Source organism: Belonocnema kinseyi, chromosome 6 (assembly GCF_010883055.1).
Source record: "Belonocnema kinseyi isolate 2016_QV_RU_SX_M_011 chromosome 6, B_treatae_v1, whole genome shotgun sequence".
Taxonomy (NCBI): Eukaryota; Metazoa; Arthropoda; class Insecta; order Hymenoptera; family Cynipidae; genus Belonocnema; species Belonocnema kinseyi.
Window position 1 is genome coordinate 45098925 of NC_046662.1, and position 19904 is coordinate 45118828.

General features: G+C 28.0%; 1 protein-coding gene across 2 annotated transcripts in view; it reads left to right on the top strand.

The window, feature by feature from the left end:
* The first annotated feature begins 266 nt into the window (after positions 1 to 266).
* LOC117174839 (paired mesoderm homeobox protein 1-like) overlaps positions 267 to 19904 on the top strand; it is a 29226-nt gene continuing 9588 nt past the window's right edge. Inside the window, exons 1-2 of one of the 2 annotated variants that reach the window (XM_033364223.1) lie at positions 267 to 592; positions 17097 to 17359. In XM_033364223.1, coding sequence (XP_033220114.1) covers positions 520 to 592; positions 17097 to 17359 — 336 coding nt within the window. In that variant the 5' untranslated portion in view covers positions 267 to 519. Of the gene's footprint in view, positions 593 to 14745; positions 14815 to 17096; positions 17360 to 19904 lie in introns of those variants that run through there. The other variant, XM_033364224.1, reaches the window with a different exon arrangement.

Below are 19904 nucleotides of genomic sequence, written 5' to 3' on the forward strand. Positions count from 1 at the left end.
TGGATATTGGGGTAGGAGAGAATGAAAAAGGAGGAAAGAGGAAGAGACACCCGGATTTACGCGGAAGGGCAAAATACTCCCCGCCCAGACCTCATTCAACCCCCGAGTTCGGGGAGGCTTGCGTGAAAGGCGCGAACGCTCATTGGCCGTCGGGCTAATATGGCGGTGTCAGGGGTAGCTTGGTGGGGCGAATGTATACGATATTTAGGGCTGGTTTCAGGTCCCTCTGGTAGTTCGTCGTGCGCCGTCGATTGACGCATTCAACCCCGGTACCGAGTCCCGGTTCCCGCTAAAGTACGCGCCAAATTTTAACTTTTTTTCCCCAAGACGTCGCATCTTCTGGCAACCAGCAACCGTGAAATTTTGGAAACCAATAATCGCGAATTTCGTGTTGTGTTCTCTGTTTTTTTATGTGGTTTTTAATGACAAAATTGTGTTTTTGGTTCGGTTAAACTGAAACATTCTAGTGCAAGAGGAAGAAAAACGTAAGTTAGATTTTTCGTTCGTGAGTCCTTCAAAATGGCACAAACGTATAATCAAAAGAGAAACGTCTACAGCATTGACCAAATTTTGGGGCATGGAAAAAGTGAAGGTATGTGGTGAAAAAAATTTTTTATGTAATTATTAAATTTGAAGTTTCCTATTTATTTAATTGATTGAAAAAAAAATTTTGTCATTATGAGTAGTGTCGAGCGGGGAAAATTTGGGCATGTGAGGTAAATTTGTATATTTGTAAATAGATAGTTTAATTTTCCTGAATTGCTTGAAATGATTCCAGATTCTGATTAAAACAAGCTTAAGTTATTTAAAATATAAATTTAAAAATGTCACGATTTGACGGTAATCTTCAAAATTGGAATTTTAATTGTAAAATTTGGGTTCCAATAAGAGGGTAAACATTTGTTTTTCTAAGGTGCAAATCCATCCTGGAAAGACAAAAAAAATTAATTTTTAACTTATTTTTTATCAGATTCAATTAAATTTCTAACGATAATTGAATTTCCTCAAATTAAATTCACACTTTTTTTAAACAATAATTGAATTTCCCAAAATTGAAGTTACACATTTTTGTAATGATGAGATAGTTTTGCGCGAAACTTAAGAATTTGGCTACAATGTCTGAATGAAAAGATTAGAATTTTCAATCGAAATTTTACTAACGAAAATTTTCAAGACAAATTTTCCAGATGCTTTCCACTTTTAATAATAATAAATAAAAAATACTTTTTTACCCGAAAAATTCAGCCAAGTATTGTATATTTGATCAAAATTTAAAAAAAAATTAGTCTCTATAGTCCCAAATTTTTTGAAAAATTCAAACAAATTCCATTAAATTAAAAAAATTCTTATTCTAACCATAGAAAATATTTATTATATAGACAACCAAATATTTCGTTAACTTAACTACATTTTTTGGTAGTTTAAACTAAATATTTTGGTAGATTATTTGTTGGATTCGCCCCAAAAATTTTATTAGGAAAAAAAATTTAGAGTAAATATTTCCAAAGTATTTTTTATTATGAATTTTCAATTCTGTCCTGGAAAATATTGATTTTGTGTGTACATCAAAATTGAGGCTCCGGATTGAATGAGGAAAATAGAATTTTTTTGTTCATATGCAAATCAATCCTAATAAGAAAAAAAGTCAAATTTTGTAAATAATTTTTTTATGAGATTCAAGTCAATTCATTTTATTAATTGAATTTCCCAATATTAAAGTTATAAATTTTTTCCAGGTTCAAAGTCTAAATTAATAAATAAATGACAAATCTTGTCTATTATGTAATGTAATAATGGTAAAGTTTAAGAATTAAAAAAGAGTTTTATTTTTGTAAATTTCTACCATTTTTTTTAACTAATTGAAAATTACAAATATGATATATACTGCTTTTTTTTAAAGGTTCAGATAATAGTTTCAAAGTTTCACAAAATAAAAAAATTATGTTAAATCTCCTAAAAAACAAAATTAGTTTTTATCTTTTGAAACAGAATTTCCAGGTAATCTTTTTTCATCCACTTTTACAAAATTAAAAAATAAAAAATACTTCACCTAAAGAATTATGGAATATAAATTTTGAATCGGTCAATATTTCTATCTAGACTGCAATAATTTGAAATATTTATTATTAATTGAAATATGTAAATTTATAAAGTTACGGATTTTTTTGGCCAAGCAAAGTTTTCTTATCTCCACAAAACTTTAAAAATAATTAAATCTTATTGCTTCTATAAGAAAAAATGATACCAACAAAACTTTTTTTTCCAACATTTTTTTTTTTTCTATTATAAATTTTAACTTCTATCCTGGAAAACATTTATTTCTACGTCGCAAAAACTCCATATATAGATTTGAAACTCTGTAATTTAATGTACATATTTTTTTACGACAATTCTGAGAAGGTTTCCGTTAATGGATCGAGATTAACATTTGGTTTGCAATATCCACCTATAAAAAAAAAAAAAGTTGACTATCATAAATCATGTAATGAGTAATAATTGGGTCATAGTATTAGGTCGAAAGATAATCTGACATGTAACTATGTAATTGTCACATATTGTATCGTGTAACGAAAAATTGAAAACGTTTAACGCGTGTTACCTTTTCTGTTGCCAATATCGATTAGCACCCTGCAAATGTGGTCGATTATGCTTAATTATACGTTATCAGTATTCCAGATAAAATTGCAATATCTGCATGCAGGGACTGATTGCCTACTGTTTGATGTGCAGTTCCAAATTGAAATTCATTACTGTTTAATTTGAATTAATATTAAATTAATATTGCATGTTCAGATGACCTGGCATTTATGTGCAATTTTATTAAAAATGTAGACAAATATTTAAACAGAAAAAAAGGAAAATTTTCTGAATGTAGAAATATTTGATTAAGACAAAAATTAAAAATAGTTATCTTAAATTAAGGAACTACTTCCTTACAATATTATAATTTTATTAATTTTTAGATTGTATTTTTTTCGTTTTTAAAATTTTTAAAATGAATTTCTAAAAATAAAGGTGATTCATTTTTAAACAAAACTAACAGCGTTACATTTTTGTTAAAAAGGATTTATTTTCAATCAAAAAACAAATTTTCTGCTAAATAATTTAAATTTGAATTGAATTGTTCCATTCTTAAACCAAAATATTAATATAAATATGAATTTTCAATAAAAAAGTTAATTTCCAACAAAATAGTTAAATATACAGTTAAAAAATTAATTTGTATCAAATAAAATCTGACATTTTTAAATAAATTTATGCATTTTTTACAAAAAAAAAAAAATTTAATTTAATTAGTTATCAACAATGAGAAGACTAATTGTTTACAAAACAGATAAAATTTGTACCAAATAGTTGATTTTTGTTGACCGTATTTTTTAATTATGAAGTCAAAACGACGAATTTTTAACAAAGTAGTTAAATTTTCAATTAAAAAATTAATTTTTCGCAAGAAGAAATGAATTTTCATGTAATATTATGAACCCTTGACCAAAAAGAAAAAATTATCTTTCAAGGTAGTAGTTCAACTTCCAAACAAGAAGTTGAATTTTTAACTTGAATATATGCATTTTTAACAAAAATGTAATAGTCGATATTTCAACAACAAAATTTGAAATTAAAATAAAAAAAAAATATTTGAGTTGACAGAAGAAAATCGAATTTCAAACAGAATACTTGAGTTCACAACTGAAAACAGATTAATTTTCAATCAAGCAGTTGCATTTTCAAACAAAAAATCGTTGCATTTTTTAAATAAAAAAAAAAACGGAACTTCAAAAAATACATCAATTATTTACCAAATTGTTAGAATTTGGAGCCGTCAGTTGCATCTTAACTAAAAAAAGATTAGATTTCTATATAAATAGATCAATGTTGAACAAAACAGTTAAATTTTCAATGAACAAATTTCTAATCAAGAAGTAATTTTTTCTTATTAATTCATGAAACATGAATAGAACAATGTTTCTGCACAGTTTTGTTACGGATAGTAACTCATAAAATTCGGGAATTTCAATTTTCAGAATTTTTAAGTCGTCCTATTTTTTACAATTCTTACCGCTTTTTTAAAACTCAGTGAAAAATGGCAAACATAATTATTTTAGAAACTAAAAGCGTAAATTTAACGCGTAATTACAAATTGTTAGATAACATTATTATTTACATATGAGTGTACCATATTTTAAAATAATTGAATTGAAATTTGTGTGAATAGATGGAATAGAATAGAACAATGCGTCTTTGAAATTTTGTTGCGGATAGCAACTTATAATTCGGAAATTTAATTTTTTAAAATTTTTAATCTAAAATTTTTACCGCTTTTTTAAAACCGCGTAAAAAATACAAACATAATTTAACTAAAAGCTATAAGGACTTTTAATAAATTGGAAACTTACAAAATTTGGCGCGTAATTTCATAGTTTGGAACCAATTTTAATATCCGTATTATTGTATTTTATAGTAAAATAATTGAATTAAAAATTCCGTAAATAAGTGGAATCGAACAATGTAGCTGTAGAGCTGTGTTGCGGATAGCAACTCACAAAATTCCAGAATTTTATTTTTCAGAATTCTTAAGGCGTCCCATTCTCCACAATTTCTTATTGCTTTTTTAAGACCCACTGAAAAATGAAAAACATATATCTACTAGAGACTAAAAGCGCTTATTACAATTTGGAAACTTACAAATTCTTAGACAAATTTTTTATTTACATTTATTTCCATATTAACGTATTTTATTGTAAAATAATTGAATTGAATTTTGTGGGGAAAAAATCGACTGGAATAATGCACCTGTAAAGCTGTGTTGCGGATAGCAACTCCCAAAATTCCGGAATTTTATTTTTCAGAATTCTTAAGGCGTCCCATTTTCAACAATTTCTTATCGCTTTTTTAAGACCCACTGGAAAATGAAAAACATAAATCTACTAGAGACTACAACCGCTTATTACAATTTGGAAACTTACAAAATTTCTCGCGTAATTACAAATTCTTAGACAAATTTTTTATTCCCATATTAATGTATTTTATTGTAAAATAATTGAATTGAATTTTGTGGGGAAAAAATCGACTAGAACAATGCACCTGTAAAGCTGTGTTGCGGATAGCAACTCACAAAATTCCGGAATTTTATTTTTCAGAATTCTTAAGGCGTCCCATTTTCAACAATTTCTTATCGCTTTTTTAAGACCCACTGGAAAATGAAAAACATAAATCTACTAGAGACTGCAACTGCTTATTACAATTTGGAAACTTACAAAATTTCTCGCGTAATTACAAATTCTTAGACAAATTTTTTATTCCTATATTAATGTATTTTATTATAAAATAATTGAATTGAATTTTATGGGGAAAAGTCGACTGGAACAATGCACCTGTAAAGCTGTGTTGCGGATAGCAACTCACGAAATTGCGGAATTTTATTTTTCAAAATTCTTAAGGCGTCCCATTTTCAACAATTTCTTATCGCTTTTTTAAGACCCACTGGAAAATGAAAAACATAAATCTACTAGAGACTACAAGCGCCTATTACAATTTGGAAACTTACAAAATTTCTCGCGTAATTACAAATTCTTAGACAAATTTTTTATTCCCATATTAATGTATTTTATTGTAAAATAATTGAATTTAATTTTGGGGGAAAAGTCGACTGGAACAATGCACCTGTAAAGCTGTGTTGCGGATAGCAACTCACGAAATTGCGGAATTTTATTTTTCAGAATTCTTAAGGCGTCCCATTTTCAACAATTTCTTATCGCTTTTTTAAGACCCACTGGAAAATGAAAAACATAAATCTACTAGAGACTACAAGCGCCTATTACAATTTGGAAACTTACAAAATTTCTCGCGTAATTACAAATTCTTAGACAAATTTTTTATTCCCATATTAATGTATTTTATTGTAAAATAATTGAATTTAATTTTGGGAGGAAACAATCGACTGGAACAATGCACCTGTAAAGTTGGGTTGCGGATTGCAACTCGTAAATTGTGGGCTTGACCACTTGTCGTGGCATGTTACAAAGGCAAAGTAAACAGACGGTAATGATTATCTTAGGTAGAGGAACTCTCGCAGTTACAATGGCCCACGCGTTTGGGATTTCCCCAATCTCGTCCTGGCGCTGCAGACTGATTTTCCCGCTTCCGTCTATCGTCTATCGGATTATAATTATTACAGATCGTCGGGTACTGCCTAGACAAAGATCCCCATTTAAGATAAATTAATGCCAGAAATACCCACCAAAGTCTACTCTAAGATATTATCTTTTCATTTTCACGCCCTTTTCTTTTATCATATTAATTGACCGGCCTCAGACACACTTCAGAAATAACAAATAGTATAAATAAATAAATAATAAATTTTGCGACGGCGAGACACTTTGTATTTATTTATCAAAAAGAAAATAATGTTATCTTTTGATCATCAAAGTTTTTTTTAATGTACAGTGTATATTTTTTTTAATTGTTTAAATATAATATAACGATAATCAAAGACCAAATTTCTCCATGAAAGATTTTTTTCAGACATGTGAAATAGTAGCTTTCTTTTTTAAATAATAGCTATTGCTGTGAAAATGTTGTTCTTGTATTGCTATTTTGTATTAATAAATTTTTTTCTCGATTATTGTGATTCCAAATCCAAACGAAATTTAAAGAAATATATTGAGCATAGAGAATTTTACAATTCGGGTTTTTTTTATATCGAGATTTCTATAATTTTGGCAATTTTCTATTTCTAATTTTCGTTCTGAAAATGTACAGTGTCGGGCATTTTATTTTTTGAATTTTTTTTAATCGTCCCTATAAAATTACAAAAATAATTCTAACCAATTCCATTTTAAAGCAGATTAAATTTCAAGAAGGGGTATTTTTCAGACGAGAATGGGTATTTGATATTTTACTTTTTATTTCGACGACGAAGTTATTGCGAAAATGGTGGATTTTTTCTAATGATATTGAAAATGGATTTTGAATTTTCTACTGAATTTTAAATAATCTTTAACATTAGTATTTTTATTATTTTTTTTAATTGCTTCCATCTGACGATTATTCTTTCAGTTATAATTTATAGTAATTTAGTTGAAAATCTATATTTTGGTGTTTGAAAGTTCCACTGAAATTCTTTTGGTTGGAAATTCTTTTATTTTATACTTCATTTTCATCTTACTTTAAATATAAAAATAAATCTACTTAGCTGAACATTATTCTTACTTGGTTGAGGGTTGAACATTTTTTCAACTTTGATTTTTCTTTTTTAATTCAACTGTTTTGGATTAAAAATAAAAATAAGTTTATGTTGAAATATATACATATTATTATATTATTCGTTGAAAACTCATCTCGTTTGGTTAAAATTCGAAGATTCATCATGGTAGTTTAAAAAAACTTTTATCTGGTTGAAAGTTTGAATATTTTATTGACAAATCCTGTTTTTTTTAAATGATTGTTGAAAAATCTTCTATTTTGTGTATAAATAATTTTAGTGAGTTAAAAAATCAATTTTTTATACAAAATTAGTTTTTTGTTTCTAAAGTTCAATAATTTGGATGAACTTTTTCCCGTATCGACTTCAAAACCTTCACTTGTTAGAAATTTGCTGTTAGATTCGAAAATTCATCACTTTATTTGAAAATTAAACTATTTTGTTTATAATTCGTTTTTTTCTTATTGAAAATTAATTTTTTTATTAAAAATATAACCTTTTATTTTTTATTAAAAACTTTATCACTTTAGATTCGAAATTTTATCTTTTTGAGTTGAAATATCAACTATTACATTTTGTGTTGAGAATTAATTATTATAGGTAGAAAATTCAACTATTATGTTGCAAATTTATCTATTTTGTTGAAATTTTCCGTTTTTTCAGTAGAAACATTGACTATTACATTTGTCGCTGAGAATTAATTTTCTGTTGTTGAAAATTCAAGTGTCTTCTAAAAAACTCATCTTTTTTATTATTTAGTTGAAAATTCCACTATCTGGTTACAAATTAATTTATTATGTAAATTAATTAATCAATTTAATTATAATTATTAAATAAAATGATTCGAATCAATTAATTATCAAAATTTGTAAAAATTTCAGTCTTTTTAGTTGCAAATTTAAATACACTGTTTAAAAGTAACACTGGTTGAAAATTCGTTCTATGGATTTAAAATTGAACTTTTCTTCTTGAAATAAAAAAATGTAACTAAGTTTAAATATGTATCTAAAGTTTTAATGTTTTGTTCCATTTATAAAATATTCTATTAAAATTTTCCAAGATTTAAAATATTGTTCCTTGAACATTATTAGTTACGGAAAATGAAAAATTCAGCAGAGAAAAACGAGGAAAAAAACAAAGAATTTTTAAAATTACCTCCCCCCCTCACTCTGAATGTACAAAAGAACCCTCTCCAAAATTATCTTTTCTCTCTAAATTTGAATCCATGAAAAATTGATCACTGAATCTAATCAGTGAGGATTTTCACCAGTGAACAGTAAAATCTCACTCATTCAAATTTACAGACTTGATAATCGCGATGGATACTTTTCAGGATAATTAGGGCGAAGTTAGGGGGTGATTTTGAAATAGAAAAAAAAACTGAAAATACCCGAAAATAATCTGTTTTATTGTGCTATTTAATCCATTGGGCTAATGGGGTTGGCACTAGAAGCAGGTGTTAGTGAGCACACGTACGTGACGCATGCGCGAGTGATTCTCCACGGTAAATAAATTTTTCATTTCGAGCAACATCATCCCTGGCTTCTTGTACACTCAATAAAAAGCAAAGGGGAGGTTGGCATCGAGTGGGCACCCCATTGTGCCTTGGTATAAAAACATTAAAATCTCTCCATTCAGCTTGGATTAGCTGTCGAATCTCATATATGTGTGTGTGTGATTCTCAACGTGTGTGTACGAGTTTACATGTGTGTGTGTGTGTGTGTGTGTGTGTGTGTGATTTTACATGCATGTGTGCGATTTTAAATCCATTGACCACATGTATATGTGTATACTACCTATATAAATATACTTATGTATGTGGTGGTAACTCCTATTATGCGAGTTAACATCGTTTAAATTTTAGATATTGCATTATCGACTGCCGATTTTATTGAGGAAGATATTCGTGCTTTGGGGGTCAGGATTGAGATTAGCGATAATTGATTTTTTTAAAAAAGGTGTATTCATTGCAATTAATAATTAATTGCATTGAATACATTTTTATATTAATAAATCAATTTTAAATCAATTAATAAATTTAAAAATATTAATTTCAATTATTTAAATTTTTCATTGTTAACCAGAGAATGACCGAAAATTTCACGGAAAGTTTGAAAAAAAGTATGATATTGACTGATTAAAATTGTAACTTAAAATTATTTTTCTTTTGAAACTAGATGAGACTGAACAGTTTGTTATTATAAAATAGTGCAATTAGTTTTTAAATAAAATTATCTGTTAAATTTCTACATTTTATTAAATGATTTAAAGCTCCCATAAATTATTGTTAAAAACAATAAAAGTTATGGTTTAGATTAGTCTAAATGGCTCATTTAATAAGAAGTCAAAATTAATTAAAATTGCTGAAAGTAACAATCTTCTTTTGTTGAGAATTTATATTTTTATTGAAAATTTAGCTCCATGGTTGAAAGCTAAATGTTTTGTTTTTTAAATTAATTAATTTACAAAAAATTTAACTATTCCATTTTTGCTTTAAAATTAATTACTTTTAGTTAAAAATTTATTTATTTTGTGAAAAAATCTACTTAAGGTTTAAGATCCAATTTTTTATAGAAACTTCATATTCTTGTGCTAAAACTTAAACTTTTTTGTGAATTTTTTTTAATTCAACCAATTTCTTGGAATTTACCTTTTTTTTATCAAAGATTCCTATTTTCGGGCTTAACTCGACGATTTTGTAGAAAGTTCGTCTATTTGGTTTCAAATTTCAATGAAAAACTAGAAAATTTAACTGTTTGGTTGAAAATTAACTTTTTTTGTGGAAAATTCATATTTTCATTTAACGAAAAGGAATTTGTTTTAGCAGAGTTTGTTTTCGAAAATTTTATTTTTGGTTCTGAATATATCTCGTTTGACTACAAATTTGACTATTTGGTTTAAAAATTAATTTTCCTAAATTGGAAATTTGTCTTTTTGGTGCAAAATTAAACTTCTTGGTTGAAAATCCAATTATATGGTAAAAAGTTGAACTAATTAGTTAAAAATTCAATTTATTAGTTGAATATTCACTTTTGTTGACAAGTATTTTTATCTAACTTAAAATTTAACAATTTCATTTTTGGGTAGAAATTCATCACTTTTAGTTGAAAAATATATTTGTTTGAGTGTTTTTGTATGTTAACATTTTTTGTCTGAAACTGAATGTTTTAAACGGAAAATTAAACTATTCCTTTTTTGTTTAAAAATACATGCTTTGTAGTTGAAAAATCAACTATTTGGTTAAAAATTAACTATCTTGTTGAAAATTCAAATTCTCAATTTAAAAATGAGGAAATGTATATTTGTCTTCAAATTGAAAACAATAAGTAGAAAATGTAACGGTTTAGTTGAAAATGAACTTTATTGCTAAAAACTCTCATTTTTATTCCACAAAAATTAATCTAAATTGCTTGAGGTTTCAACTATATATTTAAAAATGCAGCTATTTGGTTGAAATTTATCGTTTTCTTAAAAATTCAATTTTTCTGTAGGAAGTTCGTCTTTTATTTTTAAATTCCTAGTTTTGGGTTCGAAAATTTAACTGTTTTCTATCAAAATCACCGTCTTGGTTTAAAAATTAAAAAGTTTCGTTAACAATATTTTCTTATTTCTTTATTGCTAATTCAACTCTTGTTACCAGTTACTCCCTTTTAGTCAAAATGTATTCTTTTTTTATTGAACGTATACATATTTGGTTTAAAAAAATCTGTTTGGGTTAATGATTCAACTTTTTCGCTTGAAAATTTAACTGCTCGGTTAAAAGTTGAACTACCTTGTGCAAAATTCATTTTCTCGTTAAAGATTAATTATTTAAGTTAAAAATACGTCTCTTTGATAAAAAGATCTTACTATTGTGTTGAAAATTCTTCTTTTTGTTATAAAATGAATCTTCACTGTTAAAAATGTAATTAAATCTTCTTTCAAATTGAACTTTATTTGAATGAAATTATTTCCCTATTTTCATGAAAAATATACTTATTTCCCCTGGTTTAAGAAAGTTTTACTCTGATTTCCTTTTATAATTTAAAGTACTTTTACTAAGAACTCGACTAGACATCCTTAAATCAGTAAAAAAAAATACTTTGCCTGGGAGCGAACCTAGGACCTCATGCTTCCCGGTCGATATAAAATGTGAAAAACGGCTTCACACATTCTTATGCTTTTTTTATTTTAGGCATTTAAATAATCAATTGGAAATCAAGCACAAATGCATGTATTTGTAGAAAAGCAGATAATATCTTGAAATTTAATGCAAATTTGTATATATTTGTTTGAGTCTGCACACGAGCTAAAGGTGCGTATCAGGTAAGCTTTTGCAACGGTACGTTGATGATGCTAGTTTGAAAGTGGGATTAGCATTATTACGGTACACGTACTAAATTCTGTCTAATTAGTTTAATCGCACATTGTCTGACCGGAAAGAGAATGAAAGAGCTTTTTTGGATTTTTGCAAATCGCATAAAGTTCGTGACGAGATACTACTCGGCTAACACCACATGTTACATAGATGGGAAGATTATGTTATTACTAGAAGAATAACAATTTGGATTCGGTTAAATTTTACCTTAACTTTTGAGTTTCATATATTATGGACCAAGGGCAAAAAGCGGGACTTTTACGGTCAGTACGAAAAAAATAAGAGCTGTAAAAAGTCCCTTGCCCATTGATCTGTTCGATATTTTTTATAAGCAAATTCTCACAACTAACAATTTTTACACCCTAGGGAGCGATAAGTTCTTTTCAATCCCTAGGGAATAAAAAGTAGAACTTTAGTCCCGCTTCGTTAGGTATTCAAAATAATTAGTTTAATGATCTTGTTCAATTTAGAATTTTTTTAGTTTAATAAAATTGATTTGAGGGTGTTATCAAAGGACCTACTGAAATTTTTTTTATTTTACTTTTAGTCCCCTTTGAGTACTTTTCACAGAATTTACTGAAGAGGCTAAGCGTTTTTATCTTCTAATTACCCACGCTCAGTTCTTTTCTGTGGAAAGAGGATTTTTTTCTAAAAGCCTGAAAATAAAATCTTATCCTGTATTTGTGAGAAAAGAATGTGCTGGACAAAGAAGAGATTAGGATGCTTTTCAATTAAAGCAATTTCAGTTGATACAATAATGACACTTTTAAATAAATACAATTAATTTTGTATAAAAGAAGTTTAGTTTTAAAAAATGTAAAAAATTTATATTACTCTATTAATAATATAATAATAATGTAAAAAAATAGAAAGATACTAGGGCGATCTTAGGCCTGGAAAACCCTAAAAATTAGGAAAATATCAGAGATTTTGAAAAAATCTTGTAAATGTCAGGGAATTTTGATAAAGGCACTTTAAATACCGGACATAGACAATAAAATTTGAATTATAATATTCAATGTTTTATTTTTTTAGATAAAATATATAATATTACATTATTTCTTGAGAATTAATCTTTTTTTATTAAAAATGCATCTATTTGACAAAAGGTTGAACCACTTTGTTAAACAAAATTTTGTTGTTGATGATTTATCATTCAGTTGAAAATTCATCTCTGTGTAAAAGTTTATCTAGTGTTAAAAATTTGTGTAATGATTTTTTGCTTGTTTCAAATTAAATTTTTTGAACTGAAAATGTAATTTTTATTTTTGCTTAAAAAATAATCGTATTTTCGGTTCAAAAATGGTCTTTTTTGGTTAAAAGAACAACTTAATTGTCAAAAATTAATTTTTGGGCTAAATATTCATCATTTTAGTGGAAAATGGTTCTCGCTGATTTTGAAATTTGATTATTTTGTTAATCAGTATCTTTTCTCGAAAATCAGTATTTTTTATTGATAATTTAACTATTCTATTTTTGGTTTGAAATTTATCTCCTTTAGTAGAACATTAATTATTTCCGTGAAAATTGATGTATTTTGTTATATATTTTTTTAAATTTTTTGTTAAAAATTCTACTGTTTGATTAAAAACAGAACCGATTTTCTGGATGTTGAATCTTTTACTCTTGAAAATCTAATTGCTTAGTTATAGCTTGAATAATTTTGTTTAAAAATCGTTTTTTTAAGATTACTCATTTAAGAAAATTTAAAATTTGTTTTTTGGTTTAAAGTTAATTTTTTCAGCTGGGAGCATAACTTTTCCTTTTTTATAGGAAATTATTCTTTTTCAGTTATTAAATTTTCTTGTTTGGTAAAAAACTAATTTCCTTTGTTAAAATTTGCTCTTTCTGGTAAAAATTCAACTTTTTGCTTTCAAAATATTTTTTGTTCTCACGAATTAAATTTTGTTAAACTACTTGCATTTTGGGTTGAAAAGTAATCTTTCTAGGTTGAAAATTTTATTGTTGTTGAACATTAATATTTAAGCGATGAAAATTCATCTAATTAGTAGAAAAATCGTATTTTCGATTGAAATTTTGTCTTTTTTGTTAAAAATAATTTTTTTAAAACTTATTAATTATTTGCTGAGAATGTAACTATTCTATTTTTGGTAGCAAAACCATCTTTAAAGTTGAAAAGTTGTCTTTCGGTGCCAATTTTTTTTAACTTGACAATATTGTTGAAAATTTGTCTTTTTGGCTTGAAGATACAATAACTTGATTAAAAATGCATCGTTGTTTATAGAAGTTAAATCTTGATCGTTTAAAGTTTCGACAATTTAGTTGAAGAATCACCTACGGATTGTAACTCATCTTTCATGATATAAAAAGTAATATTTTTCAGTTAAAAATAAAAAAGAAATTTTAAATTAAAAATCTTTAATTCTAAACTGTTTTATTTATGAAGGACTGAAGATTGAATATGTTACCGGATTAAAATTTTGTTCTTTGAATATTATTGGCCAGGAAAAATGAAAAATTTGACAGAGAAAAGTTCGGGAATGTTGAAAATGAAGTTTCGCGACCATCCTGTCGTTACTAACACTGATTTTGTACAGCAGTTCACATTATCCGTCAAAATCAGAAAAAAATACAATACCCATGTAGTTTGCTTTAATCGACTCTTCTTTGACAGTCGATAAAGGATTGAGAGGGCACACGATTCGAGGGGTTGAAAGAGTCTCGTCTAGGCAGAAGGGTTGTTCAAGTGGTGGAAGGGGGTTTAGAGAAAAAAAAGTACAGAATAGAATGGTTCGCACCAGAAATGTACCTGAAAGCGACTTTTCTAAATCTATCTAGATTATCTAGATATTTCCTGGTTGCTAACAATACCCGTATTTTAAGCACTGCCAGATACTCAAATGTACTTTTTAATCGGCGCCACTGAATGTCGAAAAAAAATAATAATAAAAAAGGGACATTTCCGGAATTATATACAGAGGTTGGGGGGTATAAAATATCAGCGGCTTAAAAAGAGTCGGCAATCCGTCGATCAGACGTCATCGATGGGCATCGAATCGACAAGTATCGGGAGATGCGTCGCGGCTTAAAAAAATATTTAAAATTTCCCAGAGCGCGTATCGTTAAAACGTCAATTTTGTTTTCGAGTACACTTGGCGCGAATCTGTCGAATGCCGGTTCTGTTTTGCGCGTTAATACCTCGTTTATTTCCTTTCTCGGTGGTGAAGATGGTTCGTTTAGAAACTGGGTTACTCTCGAGGGTCTTCAGCTTATAGTCAGGATTTTGACAATTAAGGTAATTGACTTGCTAATTTCGAGATAAATGCGTAATTTCAGTTTTATTTTTGTTAAAGTATGATAATGATTTCAAACCCTTGTTTTTTGAGTAACTCAAGGATTATATATAATGAGCGATGCCCAGATGATCAGCGTCTACCTTATTCCTTTACCCCCACTATCCAACTTCCCTTCACGCAGTTACAATTAATTTACGAAACAGAAACCTGAACGGGCAGTATCCATTTGATCGCCGTGTACCTACTTGCGGTACTCGCTAATAGACAGCGGCTCGCGCTCACTCAGAGACGTCAGGGGAAGTTGAGTGGAGAGGGTAAGTCAAGCAGGTAGACCGCGATCAAATGGAAATCGCCAGTCTGGACACTGGTGATCTCTCAGCTGCGTGAGGGGATATTTGTTAGCGGGGGTAGAGCAAGCAGGTAGACGGCGCACACATGGTCATCGCCCATATTTAGTAATCTTCAAATTCATTTACTTTGTCCATGTTAATGCAGCTGTGTTTGGGCTGCATTTATACTTAATTTCACAATTAAAGGATGGGTGCAGAGCTACATAAACAATATTTCTATCTCGTTACAGTTTGTTATGTGGGGTGTGGGGTGTATTTTTCCCTTGAGTACTTATTTTTTTAATTTTCTAAAAAATGAGGTGTTACTAAATATCTTGAAAATATTGAACTCAGTGGTGTCGAAAACCTAATTGGTTGCGACATAGCGTCAATATAAATTTTATTTACTCTTTTTAAGTTGTTTATCTATTAATAAAAGTTTATGAATTTTCTGCACCATAAATTTTGTATATCGAAATTTCTGAATAAATCATTTTTCTTTATCATAACATGTATTTTTAAATGTTTCTAAACGTTATTGATAAAAGAGAAAATTCAAATTGTAAGTGTTTGTTTAATATTAGGAAATAATTATGTTCTTAACATTTTGCTATCACACTATAATTTCTAATCTTTTTTACATTTTCAAAGAGGAAAGAAAAATTAAATAATGGGAAAGACTTATTTTGAAGAATTGCAAAAAATTAGAAGCTTTTTAAGAGCAAATTGAAAAATATTATAAAAGGTATTAAATTATTTTCTAAAATTTGGAAAAAAGAGTTATATAAGAAATTTAAAGAATTTTCTAAGATTTGAAGTAAATGAAAAAAAATTCTTTAGGTTCCTTGGAAAAATTAAAATGATTTTTTAGTTTGAAAAAATAACTTTAAGGGAAAATTAAAGAAGATTTTAAAAAATTTCCATTAATTTCGAAAAAGGGTAGAAGAATTTAAAGCAAAATGTTTCAATTTGTTAAGATTGAAAAATAAAATCGAGTAAATTCCAGGAATATTTAGATGTAGATTTTTTTAAAAGATCTCAAATCAAACGTTTACAAACATTAAAAGAATTTTGAAAGGTTTTAAGTGGATAAACAAATTTTTTTGAATTCCCAGGAAAATTTGGAAAAATTAAGGAGAATTAAAAAAATTTTGAACACTTTTTCAAAATTTAAACAAAAAATTGGAGTGCTAAAAATATTTTTTAGGAATTTATTCAGTTTTAAATAAATCAAAAATATTTTTAAACTTAGAAGCATTTCCGAAAATTTATTAGATACTTTGTATTTCTTCTAAACTTCTCAATGTCCCAGATCTATTTTAGAAAGGCTCAAATTTTGCATAACATTTTGTAAAATCTTGTAAAATAGTTTTTTTTTTAATTGTGACTCTTTAAAATCTTACAACTTTGAATTATAAATGTATGAAATTGAAGTTTTTATTTCTCAAAATTTGCAATTACACACTATGTAGCTACAAAATTAAACTAGAGATTATTCTGAGAAAATTAATGATAAAAATAAATTTCCATCTTCAGTTGGGTTTTTCAAGTGGTTAAAAAATCAAATTGTAAAGTTTGCTTCTGTATTTTGGAACTCATTAATAAAAAAAAAACTTTCCATATATTATTTAAAATGTACGTCATGTCCAGTAATTCTAAAAAAATTGATCTAGCCCAAAAAACAAATTAGTTATGACCTCCCGAAGTTGACTAATTTTCACCGATTTCTTAGGGCAAATTACCAGTCAATTACTAGAGAGGAAAAGTTGTACAGCAGAAAATTTTGCTTAATTCTAAAAAAAATTACTTTTCTAGCATCCATAGGTCACGAGTTATGACCATGGAACTTTTACTCTTTCTGTTCGGAAAAATCTCTTCGTACGACCTTGCAACTACTTTTCTTTGAGTTTGAAGAGCATGAATAATTAATATTTGCTAATATTTATTTTCAGAACATGCCACATCATCTGATGCTGTTAGAGACGTTGGAGAAACGGAACTCGGTCACTTAAGTGATCATCAGATAACAGATTCTCTGAACGACCCTCTGGACATGGAATCCGATAGACCTAGAAAAGTTCGTCGGTCACGTACTACTTTTACTACTTACCAGCTTCATCAGCTCGAACGAGCATTTGAGAAGACTCAGTATCCTGACGTCTTCACAAGGGAGGAATTGGCCATGAGTTTAGACCTTTCCGAAGCCAGAGTCCAGGTATGTGATAGTGTTAATTCAAATTCTAGAACAGTAGATAGGTAAGGGCATTTTAAAATTTCCTAGGCATTTCCTACTTTACCTACATCAAAAATGTTCCAAAAATAAAGTGGTTCGTGTCCGTACTAACTTTTTAGAATGTTCTCGAAGGCTCCCGATACCGTCAAAAAATGATATTGCGCAATTGTGAGATAACATTGTGCGTAAACATTTTCAAGGTTATTGATTATCTCCATTAAGCGTTTCGCATAAACGTTTCCTTGAATTAGAAATATAACCATTCAAAATGTTGAACCAAGGGCCATTTTAAATAGAGTTCCCTACTTTACTCACATTGAGACCCTTCCACAGCTGAAGTGCTTCGTGTCCTTGCTAAGTTTCTAGAATGGTTTTGAAAGGCCCCAATGAGGCTACAATATGATATTCCGCAATTGTGAGATGCGAATTGGCGTAGACAACGTCAAGGTCATTTATTATCTCAATTAAGCATTTCGCGTAAACATTTTCTTAATTTAAAAATACAACTTTTAAAAATGGTGAATCTTTTTGTTTTAAATAAAATATCAAGTATTGCATTTAGAACTAGATTGTTTAATTTAAGTCTGCAAAATAGAACATGTGTTCTCGAAGCACTTGTTGTTGATGACGCCAAATTCTCTTTCCTGGTTGTACTTGAGTATACTACTGAATCTTGCTAGCCACTCGACTAATTACAAACCATTGTTCTCGAATCCGCTTTTCCCCTTTCGAGGTTCGTAATTTTACAAAAGAACAAGTCAGAAACATTATTTTGAATGCACTTTAGCAGTCTCTTTCATTGTTGATTTTTTAATAATTTTTGTTAAAATAAGAAATATCTTATAATTTTTTCGTACAATTTTTCACTTTTTTCAATTTTAGTGGAATAGGATATTTTCATATGTATTAATTTAGGCCGAGTATTACTTTCTGAAAAAAGAGGCTGAACTTTAATTTTCTCTTCGGGCATATTTTGCCAAATTTTAATTTTCTTTGTCGGAATATTTCATCCAAAAAGTTAATGTGAAAGTGAATGTTCTCAAAGATTTATAATTCTTATTTTGGACAGGAAATTAATGAAATAAATATTTTAAAAATCGCGTGAAGAATTGTAATTATTATCCCGACTTAGGAAAGGGAATTTCCGTAAAAATTATAATTTTCACTTCAGGATGGGAAATTTTATTGAAAAATTTATATTTTTTATTGTGGGATAGCGAATTTCAGTGGATAAATTTAAGTTTATAATTAGAACAAAAAGTTCTAGCAAACAATTCAAATTTTGATTTCAGGACTTTTTTACTTGAAACAGAGTTTTTGACGTAGAACGGGAATTTTGGAATATAATTTATTTTGATTTAGATGAAGGGAATTAAAAAAGACGTTTTTGTAAATAAATATAATTCTGATTTGAAATAGAGAATTTTTGCAGAGAACGAGCATTTTTAAAAAAAAGTAACTTTTCTGACTTGAAATAGGGACTTTCCGTGAAGAATTGTAATTTAGACTTTGGGACACGGCATTTCCTTAAAAGATTCTAATTTAAATTTCGAGGCTAAGAATTTGTGTAAAGAATTGTAATTTAACTTGGAAGAGGGAATTTTCGACATGCAACGGAAATTTTTGAAAATAATTTTAATTCTGATATAGAAAAAGAAAACATTATTTTTGTTAACTATTTCATGTCAGAATTCGTCACAATTTAAAACTTTCATCTTCAAATTTTGAGAAAGGAAATTATGAAAAATACCTGTTTAAATTCAGAATTATAATTCTTTTAAACAATTCTCTGTTCAAACCAGAATTTTAATTCTTTTCAAAAATTTTCTGTTCCAAATCAGAAATCTTGGCAATAATTTCAATTGTTTGGAAATTTTTTGAAATCTTCAAGTATCATTTAAAATCATTCAAATCTTTTAAATTACAATTTTGTTACCATCTTTTTTTTACTTAAATTTTTCCTAATCAATCATTATACTGAGAGGAGATACGCGTAGGAAGAATTTCTCATTGTTGTAAAATTGAGTTACTCGATTAACCCAACTGTCTCAAAAATCCACAATTGACCATTAGAAAACCGGAAATTGAAAATTATCCATCTAATAAACATTCCGACCATTTTCAATTATCATTAGACAATTATAACAAAACATGCTAAAACTGGAAAGGAATCCATAATTTTGAGAGGACATACGCGTAGGAAGACTTTTCCGTTGTTGTAAAACTGGGTTATTCGATTAGAGCAACGATTTGAAAAATCCTCGATTGATCTACAGAATGCCGGGAATTGAAAATCATTCATCTAATAGACACCCTGATCAGGTTCGATTACCATTCCACAATTATAAGAAAACGTGTTAAAACTGGAAATGAATCTCTAATATTAGGAGGAGATACGCGTGGGAAGACTTTTCCGTTGTTGTACAACTGGGTTACTCGATTAGAGCAACGATTTGAAAAATCCTCGATTGATCTACAGAATGCCGGGAATTGAAAATCATTCATCTAATAGACACCCTGATCAGGT